At 56.4% G+C, this 11,348-nt stretch overlaps 2 protein-coding genes across 3 annotated transcripts; both read right to left on the bottom strand.

Moving 5' to 3' along the window:
• Window positions 1-289: 289 nt before the first annotated feature.
• LOC144615798 (uncharacterized) lies at window positions 290-2,617 on the bottom strand. The gene is made up of 3 exons (XM_078443798.2): window positions 2,413-2,617; window positions 1,697-1,893; window positions 290-1,213 (listed from the first exon to the last, which is right to left on the bottom strand). Exons 1-3 carry the CDS (start codon window positions 2,615-2,617, stop codon window positions 290-292), a joined length of 1,326 nt encoding a protein of 441 aa, XP_078299924.2.
• Window positions 2,618-2,875: 258 nt separating this feature from the next.
• Window positions 2,876-11,341, bottom strand: GID8 (GID complex subunit 8 homolog). 2 transcript variants are annotated; one of them, XM_081795405.1, is made up of 7 exons: window positions 11,023-11,341; window positions 10,570-10,709; window positions 9,613-9,742; window positions 7,906-8,036; window positions 6,680-6,876; window positions 6,178-6,375; window positions 2,876-5,405 (listed from the first exon to the last, which is right to left on the bottom strand). In XM_081795405.1, the coding sequence occupies exons 4-7, from the start codon at window positions 8,021-8,023 to the stop codon at window positions 5,232-5,234; spliced, it is 687 nt and encodes a 228-aa protein (XP_081651531.1). In that variant the 5' UTR covers window positions 8,024-8,036; window positions 9,613-9,742; window positions 10,570-10,709; window positions 11,023-11,341; the 3' UTR covers window positions 2,876-5,231. The 2 variants fall into 2 exon arrangements, with proteins under 2 accessions (XP_081651531.1, XP_060477888.1); XM_060621905.3 differs by lacking the exon at window positions 9,613-9,742 and having other exon boundaries at window positions 11,023-11,246.
• Between the last annotated feature and the right edge of the window lie 7 nt (window positions 11,342-11,348).

Below are 11,348 nucleotides of genomic sequence, written 5' to 3'. Positions count from 1 at the left end.
AGCGAGCTGGGTCCCGCCCCGCCATGGCACAGCCTCCCAAGGCTTCTCACTGCACTTAGAACAGAGCCTAAAACATCCCCACAGGGCAGGGCCCCGCCGGCCCCATCCTCCAGCCACGGGGCTTTTTTGGAAGCCAATTCCCTCCCCCCTCCGCCTCCGGAGTCTTCAGTACCGCGCAGCCCGAGGGGGCGCAGGCCCAGCACCACACCCGGTGCAGCTTCAGCTTCTGTAACCGACAGACCTCAAGGACCCGGGGGGGGGGGGGTCTCCCCGGTGTGGTGCCCCCCCATCACCTCTTTCCCCTCCCCCCAGCTTCACACCAGCTATTGAAGGGAGGAGTCTGTCTTTTGCACCCAATTACCACCCTAAATGGTAGAAGGACCCAAGGACAAACAAGTGTGCACAACGTGACCGGAAACCACGAAAATGAATTTCGGATAATAAATGAATTTAATGCAGTGTAGGTTCTACAGCCGGATCCTTCCAAGTTCCGGAGCGGCTCATTCTTCAACGTGCTGGTGGGCTCACCATCCGCGTCTTCAACACACGCGCTGCTGTTCCGCACGTGATTCACGCTAAAAACACAGCTAGACGCTCGAGACCGAGGACTCGCCGGGCCCGTGGGTCTGGAGCTGCGCAGGGCCCGCCTCGCCCCGGGTCTCTGTGCCTCCACTGGCCGCCCACCGGGCCCTGCAGCCCCCGGCCCAGGAGGCCACGGCGACCACCAGGCTCGCTTCCCCCTCGAGCGTGTGGCGCCGTGTGCGCCGCCGAGTGCCAGACGGCACAGCCAGGCAGGGCTCCGCACGCGAGTCCGGCGGTCCGGCGCGGCGGGCGGCAGCAGGATCGCTGCCTCCCGGTCCCCAGGCTCCCGACGTGAGGCGGAGACTCGCACCGCACGGCACCATTCCTGCCGGTGCCATACCCACGGCCGGGCACGAGGTCGCGGTGTGACCTGCTCGAAAACACAGCCAGTCGGAAGGTGCTGGGAAGGCGCGTGCAGAGAAGTCCACTCCTCCCGGTCCTCACTCCTCCAGCCGCCACTTTTGGTTGGAGCCGAGTAGGAGTCCCACAGACCTTCCGCGTCACGGTCAGAATGGACCCAGCGACCCCGCCTTCCGGGGGTGGGGGGCGGGGGGCGGGGGGGGGGCTTCCCAACTCTGCAGATGAGTCCTGGTCCCACCGCAGGCTCCCTGCGACGAGAAACACCTCCGCCCTGCAGACGGAGGGACGGGATGCCCGGTCGGCCCGGACTGCCCCTCCTGCCCCCCGCCGAGGGCCCGAAGCCGCCGCAGCTGCGGCCCTGCAGCCTGCGAAGGCAGAGCAGCTGGGGACGCCCCACCACTGCCGACGGTCCGCACAGGCACGGAGGCCGAAGGCCCCTGCAAACCCGTGCTCTACGTCTACGTAAGCAACTCGCGAGGACAGGAAGAGCGCCTCGAAGGCATCTCGGAATTAAGGCGCGACATCCCACACGGGCAGGCCCCCCGGGCCGGGGACCGTGGCCCTCGCCAAACACCCCGGGTGGTCTTGCGTGCAAACCCAAGCGCTCACCGCTCCGCACGGTCACGCCGCCACAAACCACCGCACCACCTCCTGCAGGGTGGCAGGCGTTGGCGGGAAGAAGGGTTCAGGCGCCATCGTCACACGGGGAATGGCGACGGCGGAGGGTTCCTTTCCCCTCTCCGATGTAACAAACCTGTGAGGCTACGCTCAGTAACGCCACCGCTCCGGCATCAAGGCACCCTCCTTCTGCACGCACTAGAAGGCACTGGAAAGCGGTCACTCCAAGTCTGTCAATGTTCCGCAAGCGCCTTCCACGCGAGGCGCTCACGGTCCTGACAGCACAGGATGTGTGCCTCTGCAGGACGTGGCATGTGCGACGGGGAGAAGGGCCTCAGGCTCACCACAGCGGTCCCTGGACTTGGACCATCAGGAAGCATGCGTGAGTAAAAAAAAAAAAAAAAGAAAGAAAAAGAAAAAAAAGAAACTTTTCAGCTTAAAACCACGCAGACGGCAGCGCCAATCTATTTTCTCACAAACGTGAAACTCGAGTGCTGCGTCTCTAGACGAGAGACAAGACTCCCGCGTCCACGCACAGCACACACGGACGCACACCTGTGAAAGCAGACAGTGCTGGTGGGAATGGACAGAAGGGGGCAGAAGGACGCGGACCCGGTCCCTCCACCAGGGCTAGCGGATGGACTTCCCACCAGACGTGTCGGCATCGTCTCTGAGTCCTTCTCCTTCGTAGATCTTCCCGGGCAAAAACTAAAAAGACCTTTCAGGAAATCGCTCTTGAGGAAAACAAGGCAAATTTTACTGTGAAATTAACAGCAGGCAGCAAAAGCAACCTATTCTGCATTTTTCAAAGGACGCTGTGGAGGCCCACAGGCCCGCAGGGACACGGCAGACCAGGACCAGGGTAACTCCCAAGCAGGTCCCGCTCTGTCCTCCGGAGGACACCGTTGTCCTTAACGTACAACGTGTACGGTTCTTTCTGAAAGCCCTGGTCCCCCCACTCCCCAAAACCAGCATCGTACACAGAGAAATACAGACACCGCGCCACCTTAACAGAAACCGTCCTCAACACGTTTCCCCACACGGCTTCTGGATGCATCTTGACTGCGTGGGGGGGGGACCACCTCCTTGTCCCCCGAGGCCTCACACGTGGGGTCTTTGGTCACGTGTGAGGGAGACTTTCGTGTCAAACCAGGCCCGATGAACGTTTGCCTGTTCTAGAACCTGGAAGCCTCCATTCAAATGGCAAAATATATTAGTTGTCATTGGATTTGCGCTAATCCCTACGCTTCGTAAAGATTCCAAACCAGGGTTATTTTTCACACGACTTCCTATCGGGAATGCAGAGTAACCAGAATATTCTCAAATTTTATTTATTTCAAGGCACTTTCCACAAAACATAAAGAGAATAAACTACATAAAACGTTACATTTTCATAAACACAACAGCGAGATCCAAACGAGACGAAGAAAAATCACGTTATACTTAATGTCTGTGGTCTCGAAATGGCTTGATTTAGCGTGCTTGCCGAAGACACAGACCGCCACACGGCGGCCCACGGGAGGCGTCTGCAAAGCCGGGCCCGCCGGAGCCTCCAGGTCCGCCGACAGATGGGACGAGCGTAACCGGGCCTCAGAGGGAAGAGAACAGCAGCGAGTCTGAGAGCGAGTCTCGCCAAAGCCCGGTTCGCATGTCACCCGCTGCCTCGATCGGCGAACGGGCCGCCGCCCGCGCGTTCGGGCCGATGGTTCACGGCTCACACCCTGGACTCTGAAGAACGTGTCGGGTTGATTATGTATTAGTCATGCACGCAAACGATCTCACGTGCGCTAACGAGGAAAGCCAACTGGAAATGTGCTGGACTCTGGTACCCGCCAAGCGCATACGCCGCCTGCTCGTCTCTCCAGCTCCTGCGGCAGGTAATGGTGAACTACCTGAAGATGAAAACCTTTGGCCCTAACTTATCGGCCTCAAGCCTCGGAGGAAACAGCCCTAAAGAAAGGTCACATCTGGAGAGGACTGCTGAGACGGTCTCGGGCGTCGAGGAGAGACCCCCCCCTTCATCCTCACGACACCAAGAGGGCAGCAGGAGGGCGAGGGGGGCAGAGGCCGGAAGAATCCACAATGCACAGTCTTGCCTCTGCATCGGTGACCACCCAAAGCGGTCAAAACCCCACCACCCACCCCAGGCTCCGAGTGGAAGCAGGGAGCAGAGATTAAGCGGGGGACCGGCTGACCGCACGGCACGTGAGGATCGCGCTCAGGTCTGCAGGCGTGTGGGGGACGTGGCCCCAGCGGTCAGAGGCAGACCACCTGACCCACGGGAGCACCCACGAGCCCGCCCAGCCTCGCTGGTCAAGGAAGCCGGCTCCCCGCAGTTCAGCTGCTGTTGGCATCTGCCTCTACGAAGCACCGGGCACCGAACCCCGCCCCGGATCCGCACAGGGAGGACGGAGTCCCCGCACCGGGGGGACGTGCAGAGCCACCCGTGGCTAGGAAGCCCTGCGCCCCCGGGGCACGGTCCCCACCACCTCCTCGAGCCTGCGCCCGCGGGGTCGGCCGGCAGCTCTGTTAACGACCGCCCTACAGGACCAGGGCCGAGCCGCACCTGCAGTGAGTCCACACACACGAGTCCGTGTCCCCGGTCACCAGAGCACCCGCGTCCCAGCGACTGCACCGGCGGCAGGACACGTGGGGACTCACACGCACACTGGCCTGCTGCGGGGCAAGCCCCGCCGCCAAGGCAAGTGTGCACTCCTGGGGGGGCGGGGGGGGTACTCGCTGTCAAGACCCCACTCCTCGGGGTCCACTCCCCAGGGGCACATGGGCCCTCAGGCCGCAAGCACTAGATGAGGCCACTGCCATCAGTCACTGTCCCGGCACCGAGACGTGAGCTCCGAAAGCAAAAGATTTGAGAGGATTAACACTTTTTGGAGGCCGTTGTGGTCATTCTCGAAATCAAAGAGAAACCTTTATTTTCAACAAAACTGCCTACAAGAGAAGGTCCATCGATCCGCTAAGAAAGAGTCTCTCACCACAACCAGCACCAAAATATAGATTTAAAAAATTAAAAAACACACAGCCCCAGCCCTCACTCACACACACACACACACACACACACACACACACACACACACGCATCTCCCCAGGAGCCATACCACCCAGACCAGAGAGAAACAAACCAAACTCAATACCCTCACACAAAAGAAGTCTTTGAATTAGGATTTACAAATTTATATAGTCTTTCCTATGAAAAAACAAAAAACCAAGGGGTAAGAGAAACCTTCTCCACAAAGGCCTGACGAGTCTTAGCAGATCTGAGAAAACGTATTTTCCGCCTACGAGCTAACAGAAAGCAAAATAATGATCAGTGCTTGTCAGAGGTTTGCGAGGGAGGCCTCCGTTCAACAACGTTCCCGAACTACAGAGTGCTCGGTGGCCGATGCGGCCCGTCCCCGCTGTCAGCGCGCCCACCGCGGTCTGCGCCACACTTCCAAAGACACCGCGTCTCTCACTGCAAGTTTTCCAGCGCTCAGAAGGGCCATTTTTCCCTTTAAAAAAGATGCCAGGTCGAAAGAAAAAAAAAAAAAAATCCAGGAAAAGGGAGAAGAAAGAGTTCTCTACTGTGGTAACCTGTCAGTCACAGACAGCTGCTCTGAGTCCGGTCCGGGGTGGGGGTCGGGGGGTGGGGGCGCAGGGGCCACCGGCACAGACTACTTGGGCTCCTCGATCACACCTTTGCTGAGGTCTGTCATTTTGGGATATTTTACTTTCTTCTGGTCCAGCTCATTCTGAGCCCAAAGGAGTAGTTTCAGTAATTTTGCCAGCTTGGGTGTGGACTCACGATTTTCATAATCTAGGACAGCTTGGTTAACTTCACTCCACACCTAGAAAATAAATACGTCGGATAAAAACAACCACACGTGCAGAGTGCCCGCCAGCAGGACCAGTTACAATGTGCATTTACGCTTCTTAAAACCTTCTTACAGGAGAAGACGGTTACTTATTCAAATGAATACGAAGCCCATGACCGTGAGGCCCTCCAGGAGATGTTAAACACACGCTCCTTGTCCAGGAGGAGCTCGCGGCCTGGTCGGTGGGGCTCATACCCGGCCCGGATAGCAGTGACATGCTGTGAGCCAGGCTTGAGGGGACCGGGGCGGAGGAAAGAGCAGGGTGGGGTGACACAAGGTCCATGGGACAAGCCACAGGAGGACCCGCGTGGCGGCGGCCTGGAGAGCGGCGCTCCCCTCCGGCAGGAGAGGGCCACGGGAGTAAAGGGCCGCGTCTGGGGCAGTAATGCACCGTCGTGGGGGCTGGAACACAGAAGCAGCAGCAAGGAGACAAACAGCTTCACAAGCAAATAGGGGATTTTAAGTAAAACGTGTTTCGGACACCTACTTCTAAGAGTCTCCAAACAAACAAGAAGGAGGTTAAGACGAACGAGAAAAGCGGAGACAGAGAGTCCGAATGCCGTGTGTGACGTCACGGTGCTCAGTTCCCGGCTCACACAGGGAAAGGGGACACCGGACGGGAGAATCAGTGCCGTCGTGACTGGGTGTCACGTGCCCAGACACGGCTTCCGTTCGTTCTACAGCTGTGCCTGTTAGAGTCCCGCCCCGAACACCCACCGAGGGAAGGAGGACCCGTCGGTCTTACCTTCTGCCTCTGCATCATGTGAAGCAGGTCTCCGAATGGAGACTCCTCGGGGTTATCAAAGGCCAGCAGGGCCAGAGTGCGTTCCATCTCCGTCAGGCACTCCCTGCTCTCCTCGCCCTGCTCTGCCAGCTGGGTCTGCGCGAACTCCAGCGCCGCCTCCGTCTCACGCTGGCGGATCAGCTCTATGAGGTGCTGTTGCTGGGCCGGCAAAGGCAGACAGGCTTACACACCGCGCCCAGACAGGCACACCCGGTGACGCGCTCTAGTCTCTAGCCAAAGGACGTCTTACGTGACAACTTCTAGCAGCCCTGAATTATGACATTAACGCTCCTGAACAAGAAACGGCTTCTGGAATACACGAGACAACGGCTAACCTAAGCCCCTTCCCCACGAAAACTAAAACAACGTTCTGTTAATGCAAATTAGTCGCATGACTTCTGAAACGAGCACACGTAACCTCATCGAGTGTCCACCAACCAGACGCCTCTCAACTGAAACTCACTTGCAGGTGGAAGTAAAGATACCGGTTTGTGTCCAGGAGCTCCGGATGGAGGCTGTTGATCAGTGCGATAGCCTCCTGGATCTGGCCTTTCAGGATCATCTCACGGATTTTGATCCGCTCGTCAAGTGTTTCCAGATCCACGCTAGGTTCAATCCCGGATTCCATTCGAAACTTCTCTGCTGCTTCCTTAAAGCCCTCTGAAAACGAAAACCATCTTCAGTGCTCAGGAAGCTGGCAAGACACTAACGCAAAGCATTTTTATCCCTAGAAAGGCCATCCACCTCAAACCAATAACCTTCAACGTGACCCGCACCGTCTTAGGGACTTGGCATTTACATCTCTGATTTACTAGCCGTGCCCCACACAGAAAGTGAAAACCATGTACGCCACTCCTTCCCATCCCACCCGAGACGCCGTTCACCCCCCAGCCAGGGGCAAGAGTGCACGCCGGGAAGCCCAGTGCACTACGGGCTCCCCCGGGAAGGCTGCGACCCCAGGCAGAGGCTGCCGGCGTGGTTCAGGCACGTCTGCGCACGCCGGCTGCGCCTTCACAGCCTGCAGAGGCCTGACCCTCCTGCCTCCTTGTGAGTGGACAGTTCTCACCAGCGTCTAAGCAGCATGTGCGGCCACCCACCCCCACTACAGGCAGACACTTCCTCAACATCTTCCCAGAGAAGTCTCGGTCAAGACTGATTTGGGGGACGAGGCACTGTGAACAATGGAAGGAGACTCAGACCTTTTTGAAACATTGGTGTTTTCCAATCATGTACAAAATTACCCTCTTCTTTCCCAGTATCAAGGAGGACTATAGTCACAGACCCCTTTTGCTGCTTTCCATCTGCTTCTGCCCTTCCCCCTTTTTCCTCTGAGTTAGGCACACCTTCTAGAAACAGCCCAGTATCATTTCTCAGACTTGCCAAAAGAGATCAATTACTTGGGGTTTAAACGTACTCCAGAACGTTCTTTAGTCACTTGATAAGCTGCAAAAATATTAAAGGTCAAGAAACAGGTTTTTGCTTTAGAGCTCAGATACCTGGCATAACAACCTCACCTCTGGAACAGGTCACCTTTGATACGGCAATTTACAAATTTAGGAAAATTAGCAGTGTGTTTTTATTACACCCAAACACAATTCTACCAAGGAAGTCCAATGTAAAATTCTACCTACACATACAAAAAGGGAGATTTACGTTCAAGAGGTAGCACCCTTATGGCCAGCCCGTTACCTGTGACCAGGTAGTTCATGATGAGGCGGTTCATGTCTGCTCGCTGGACGTGCAAGTTATTGAGTTTTTCCATCCACTCGTCTTTCGTGATTTCATCGGGTTTTTCTGCATAACTCATTCTGACTTATTTTCTACAGGAAAACAGTATTTTAAAAATTAGCGAAGATCACGGGAATGAATTACAGAGAACACGTTCAATGGTCCCTCATAGGGCTGTGTAGTAACAGATGACAGCCAGACTTGTGAGCACAGAGAGACCTACAGGGTCATCAGATACCCATGTTGCACCCAGAAACGCTGGGTCTCTACTGTACTTCAATTAAAAAAAAAAAGATGTTAAGAATTCCGTTAAGAATCGTAATCGTTTCAGAGTGAAGCAGGGCGACGCAGCGCGAAGGAATAAGGAGATGGTGGAAAGATACTTTATCTGGAAAACAGCAAATTCAAAGCACCGGGCACCAAATGCAGATATAGGGATCAGAAAGAAGGCCAGCATATTTAGAAGATAGGATTGGTGCGAGGAAGAGCCCAGAGTCTCAGAATGGACAGGTCAAGTCGTGGGGTGGGTCGTACCAAGTAAGGCCTCGCCGGATAAAGGAGGAGTTTAGATCAACCCTCTTCTAAGCACGAAGGGCAACCGCGAGGGACATAAGCTAAATATTCAACGCGATGACACACGTGCCCGAGAGAGAAGCCCACGATGAGACATTCACCAGACCTACCAAAATTAAGAAGTCTGACCATACCAAGTATCCACAAAGACATGGAGCTCCCTCCAGCTCTTTGATGGCTGCTGTGAGAGCAGACTGGAAACGCAAACAGACCCAGCATTCCCTGCGGGGCGGACCACACGCGCTCCTCACGGCCCGGGGATTCTATCACTAGACTGAGGTCCTCCACACTCACCACCGCACACCCGACACGGACAAGCCTGCTCACAGACACGCTTTTCAAGATGGCAAAAATCAGGAAGCCACCCACCTGGATGTTCATTCAAAAGCAGCAGGGAACCACAATCCCAGGCCCAAAACCCTTGGGCAGACCCGTTCCAAAAGTTAAAATCTTGCCGACTGTACCCAGAACTACACGGCACGACTTAGCATATGTCACATGACACGCACACTGCAGTCTGGGGTGACACCCCACAATTAAATATGACTTCTTCGGGGAAACGTCTGGGCAGTCACACTGGGTGGAATGGAGATGGAAAAGCTCTCACCGGAGCAGATTTTGCCATCAAATAGGTTAAAAACAAAAAATTTCTGATTGTCAGAGCTATCTGGATTTTAGGATTGCTGAGAAAGGCTTATGATCGCGTTAACAGAATTTACTAGAACAATTAAAACACGAACACAGCCACAGGGAGGACTCTCAGAAACCAGTTGGACGAATAAAGCAAGACCCAAGCGTGGCAGACAGTTTTACAAAGAACAAAAACAACACAAATCGCGTGATACGTGCTTTAGCAACAAATACAAATTCGGCAAAGTGTTTTCTTGTTTTGAGTAAAGACGTGAAACTCAGGAGGCAGTGACCATGAGAAGGAGGGCAGAGAGGTGCCAGCCCTGGGGGCACCAGTTGGGCTCTTAAGATGGCGAGCCCACCACCGTCCTCGTAAGTAATCTATACATCATGGGTACCACTTTACGCCAGACAAGGACATGCTAAATCGCTCCATTAAATTAAAAGATCAAAAAACAAAGGCACCTGGGTGGCTCAGTCGGGTGAGCGTCCAACTCCTGATTTTGGCTCAGGTCATGATCCCAGTATCATGGGATCGAGCCCCAGATTCTGTCTCTTCCTCTGCCCCTCTCCCCTGCTCATACACTCCCAATCTCTAAAATAAAAAAGTAAAATAAAAAAATGTTTTTAAATTAAAGAACAGAGAAAGTGGGGCAGCAAAAACTGAGCAGGAAAGCCAGCGAGAAGCCATCAAACGAGAGCAGCGGCAGGAGAGTCAGAGACACAGCAGGTGAAGATTCTGTGGGCGCAAGTCAACGGCCGTGCTGCCGGCCTGAATGCAGAGGGATAAAGGACCAGAGCGCTCGAGGCCGGACCGAAGCTTTCAAGCTTGAGACCTTGGAGGACCGGGCCACAAACAAAAAGAAACAGGACAGGTTTGAGGAGTAGAGCAAGTCTGGGCTGACTATCAGACACGCAGATGGAGAAGTCAAGCAGGCACCTGGATTATAGGTCCCCAGCCCAGCGCTGGAAACATTAATTAGGGAGACAGCCACCCAACAAGGGTACCTATCGAAAGCCACGAGTTGGGCAAAGATCGCCCAGGGAGAGAGCACGGGCACAAGACCAAGTCCTTGGGTGCTAGGAGGGTGCCCACACTCAGCACCAGAGGAGGAAGCCGGCCCGGGAGACAAACCAAGAGATGCCATTCCTCCTACAAATGCCCAAGTCCTGTAGCTCCGGGCAGGTGCGTAATTCCCTCAGGCCACTCTGCTGTTCCCAGACAACAACTCCAGGTAACCTGGGACAAACGAGGCCCCTCTCTCTCCATCCCCGTAGTACCCAAAATCACACCAGTACCGCTCCCAGCACGGACAGCAATCTGGGAACAGCAACAACTCCAGAGAAATACTCAACACGCAAACCTCCCAACTCTGAAACCGAGGAACACTTGCTTCCCAAGCAAGCAGTTCGCGTCCTCACCAGCTCAGCTTCTGCTCTGAAGCGGTGGTCATAAAAATCGTTCTCTTCACAGGGACACGAGTGCGGTGCTTCAGGTAATTGCCACTGCTGTAGTTGGCGACCACTTCTGAACCTTGTTGCCTTCGCTCGAAAGGCGCTCCCTTTAAGAATAAACACCGAATTACAGCGCCCGAGCGCTGTGGGGTCAGGACTCTGCTCTGGCCAGGAGAAAAGGGGCAGTTGACAGTGCAAATCCACAAGGCCCCGGTTCTGCCACCTGCTCAGACCTTCGACCCCGTAGGGCCCCCAGCCCGCTCCCGACCCCCGCCCCGGCCCCCTCTGGCCTCTCCCGCCGAGCCCTACCCCGGCCCCCTGCTTGGCCTCCACCCCGCCCCCGCCCAGCCCCACCCCGGCCCGCCGCGCTCCCGCGGGGAAGCTCGGCCCGGCCGCCTGGGTCCGCCGCGGCCATCTTACCGTGCGGATCCCGCCTCCCGCGCAGCGCGGTCTCCACGGCCGCTCGGGGGGGCGGGGGGCGGCCGAGCCGGGAGGGCGGCGAGGCGCCGGGGATGGGTGGCGGAGGCGGGAGCCGCGGCGGAGGCGGGGGCGGGGAACGGGAGGGCAGACGCACGGACGGCCGCCCCTTCAGGCACCTCCCGCGAGATCGCGAGAGCGCAGGCTCGCCAGCCTGTAACCAATCAAGCGCTCCCGCGAGGGGGCGGAGCGCGGCGGCTGCCCGGAAGCGCGAGACTCCAGCTTCCGTCCTTGCGCAGAACTCTTCTCGCGGCGCGCTCGCTCTACGG

This window comes from Panthera onca, chromosome A3 (genome assembly GCF_046562875.1).
Source record: "Panthera onca isolate mPanOnc1 chromosome A3, mPanOnc1 haplotype 2, whole genome shotgun sequence".
NCBI lineage: Eukaryota > Metazoa > Chordata > Mammalia > Carnivora > Felidae > Panthera > Panthera onca.
This window is presented reverse-complemented; position numbering and strand designations above follow the sequence as displayed.

Excerpts from the sequence above, each read along its gene's own strand:
- LOC144615798 (XM_078443798.2), bottom strand. The coding sequence starts at position 2,617 with ATGCATCCAGAAGCCGTGTGGGGAAACGTGTTGAGGACGGTTTCTGTT. Across the intron at positions 1,894-2,412 it reads TGGGAGTTACCCTGGTCCTG|GCCCTTCTCCCCGTCGCACA; the intron begins GTCTGCCGTGTC and ends GGTGAGCCTGAG. Across the intron at positions 1,214-1,696 it reads TACTGAGCGTAGCCTCACAG|GGCGGAGGTGTTTCTCGTCG; the intron begins GTTTGTTACATC and ends CTCCGTCTGCAG.
- GID8 (XM_081795405.1), bottom strand. The coding sequence starts at position 8,023 with ATGAGTTATGCAGAAAAACCCGATGAAATCACGAAAGACGAGTGGATG. Across the intron at positions 6,877-7,905 it reads CATGAACTACCTGGTCACAG|AGGGCTTTAAGGAAGCAGCA; the intron begins GTAACGGGCTGG and ends TTTCGTTTTCAG. Across the intron at positions 6,376-6,679 it reads ATCTTTACTTCCACCTGCAA|CAACAGCACCTCATAGAGCT; the intron begins GTGAGTTTCAGT and ends TTGCCGGCCCAG.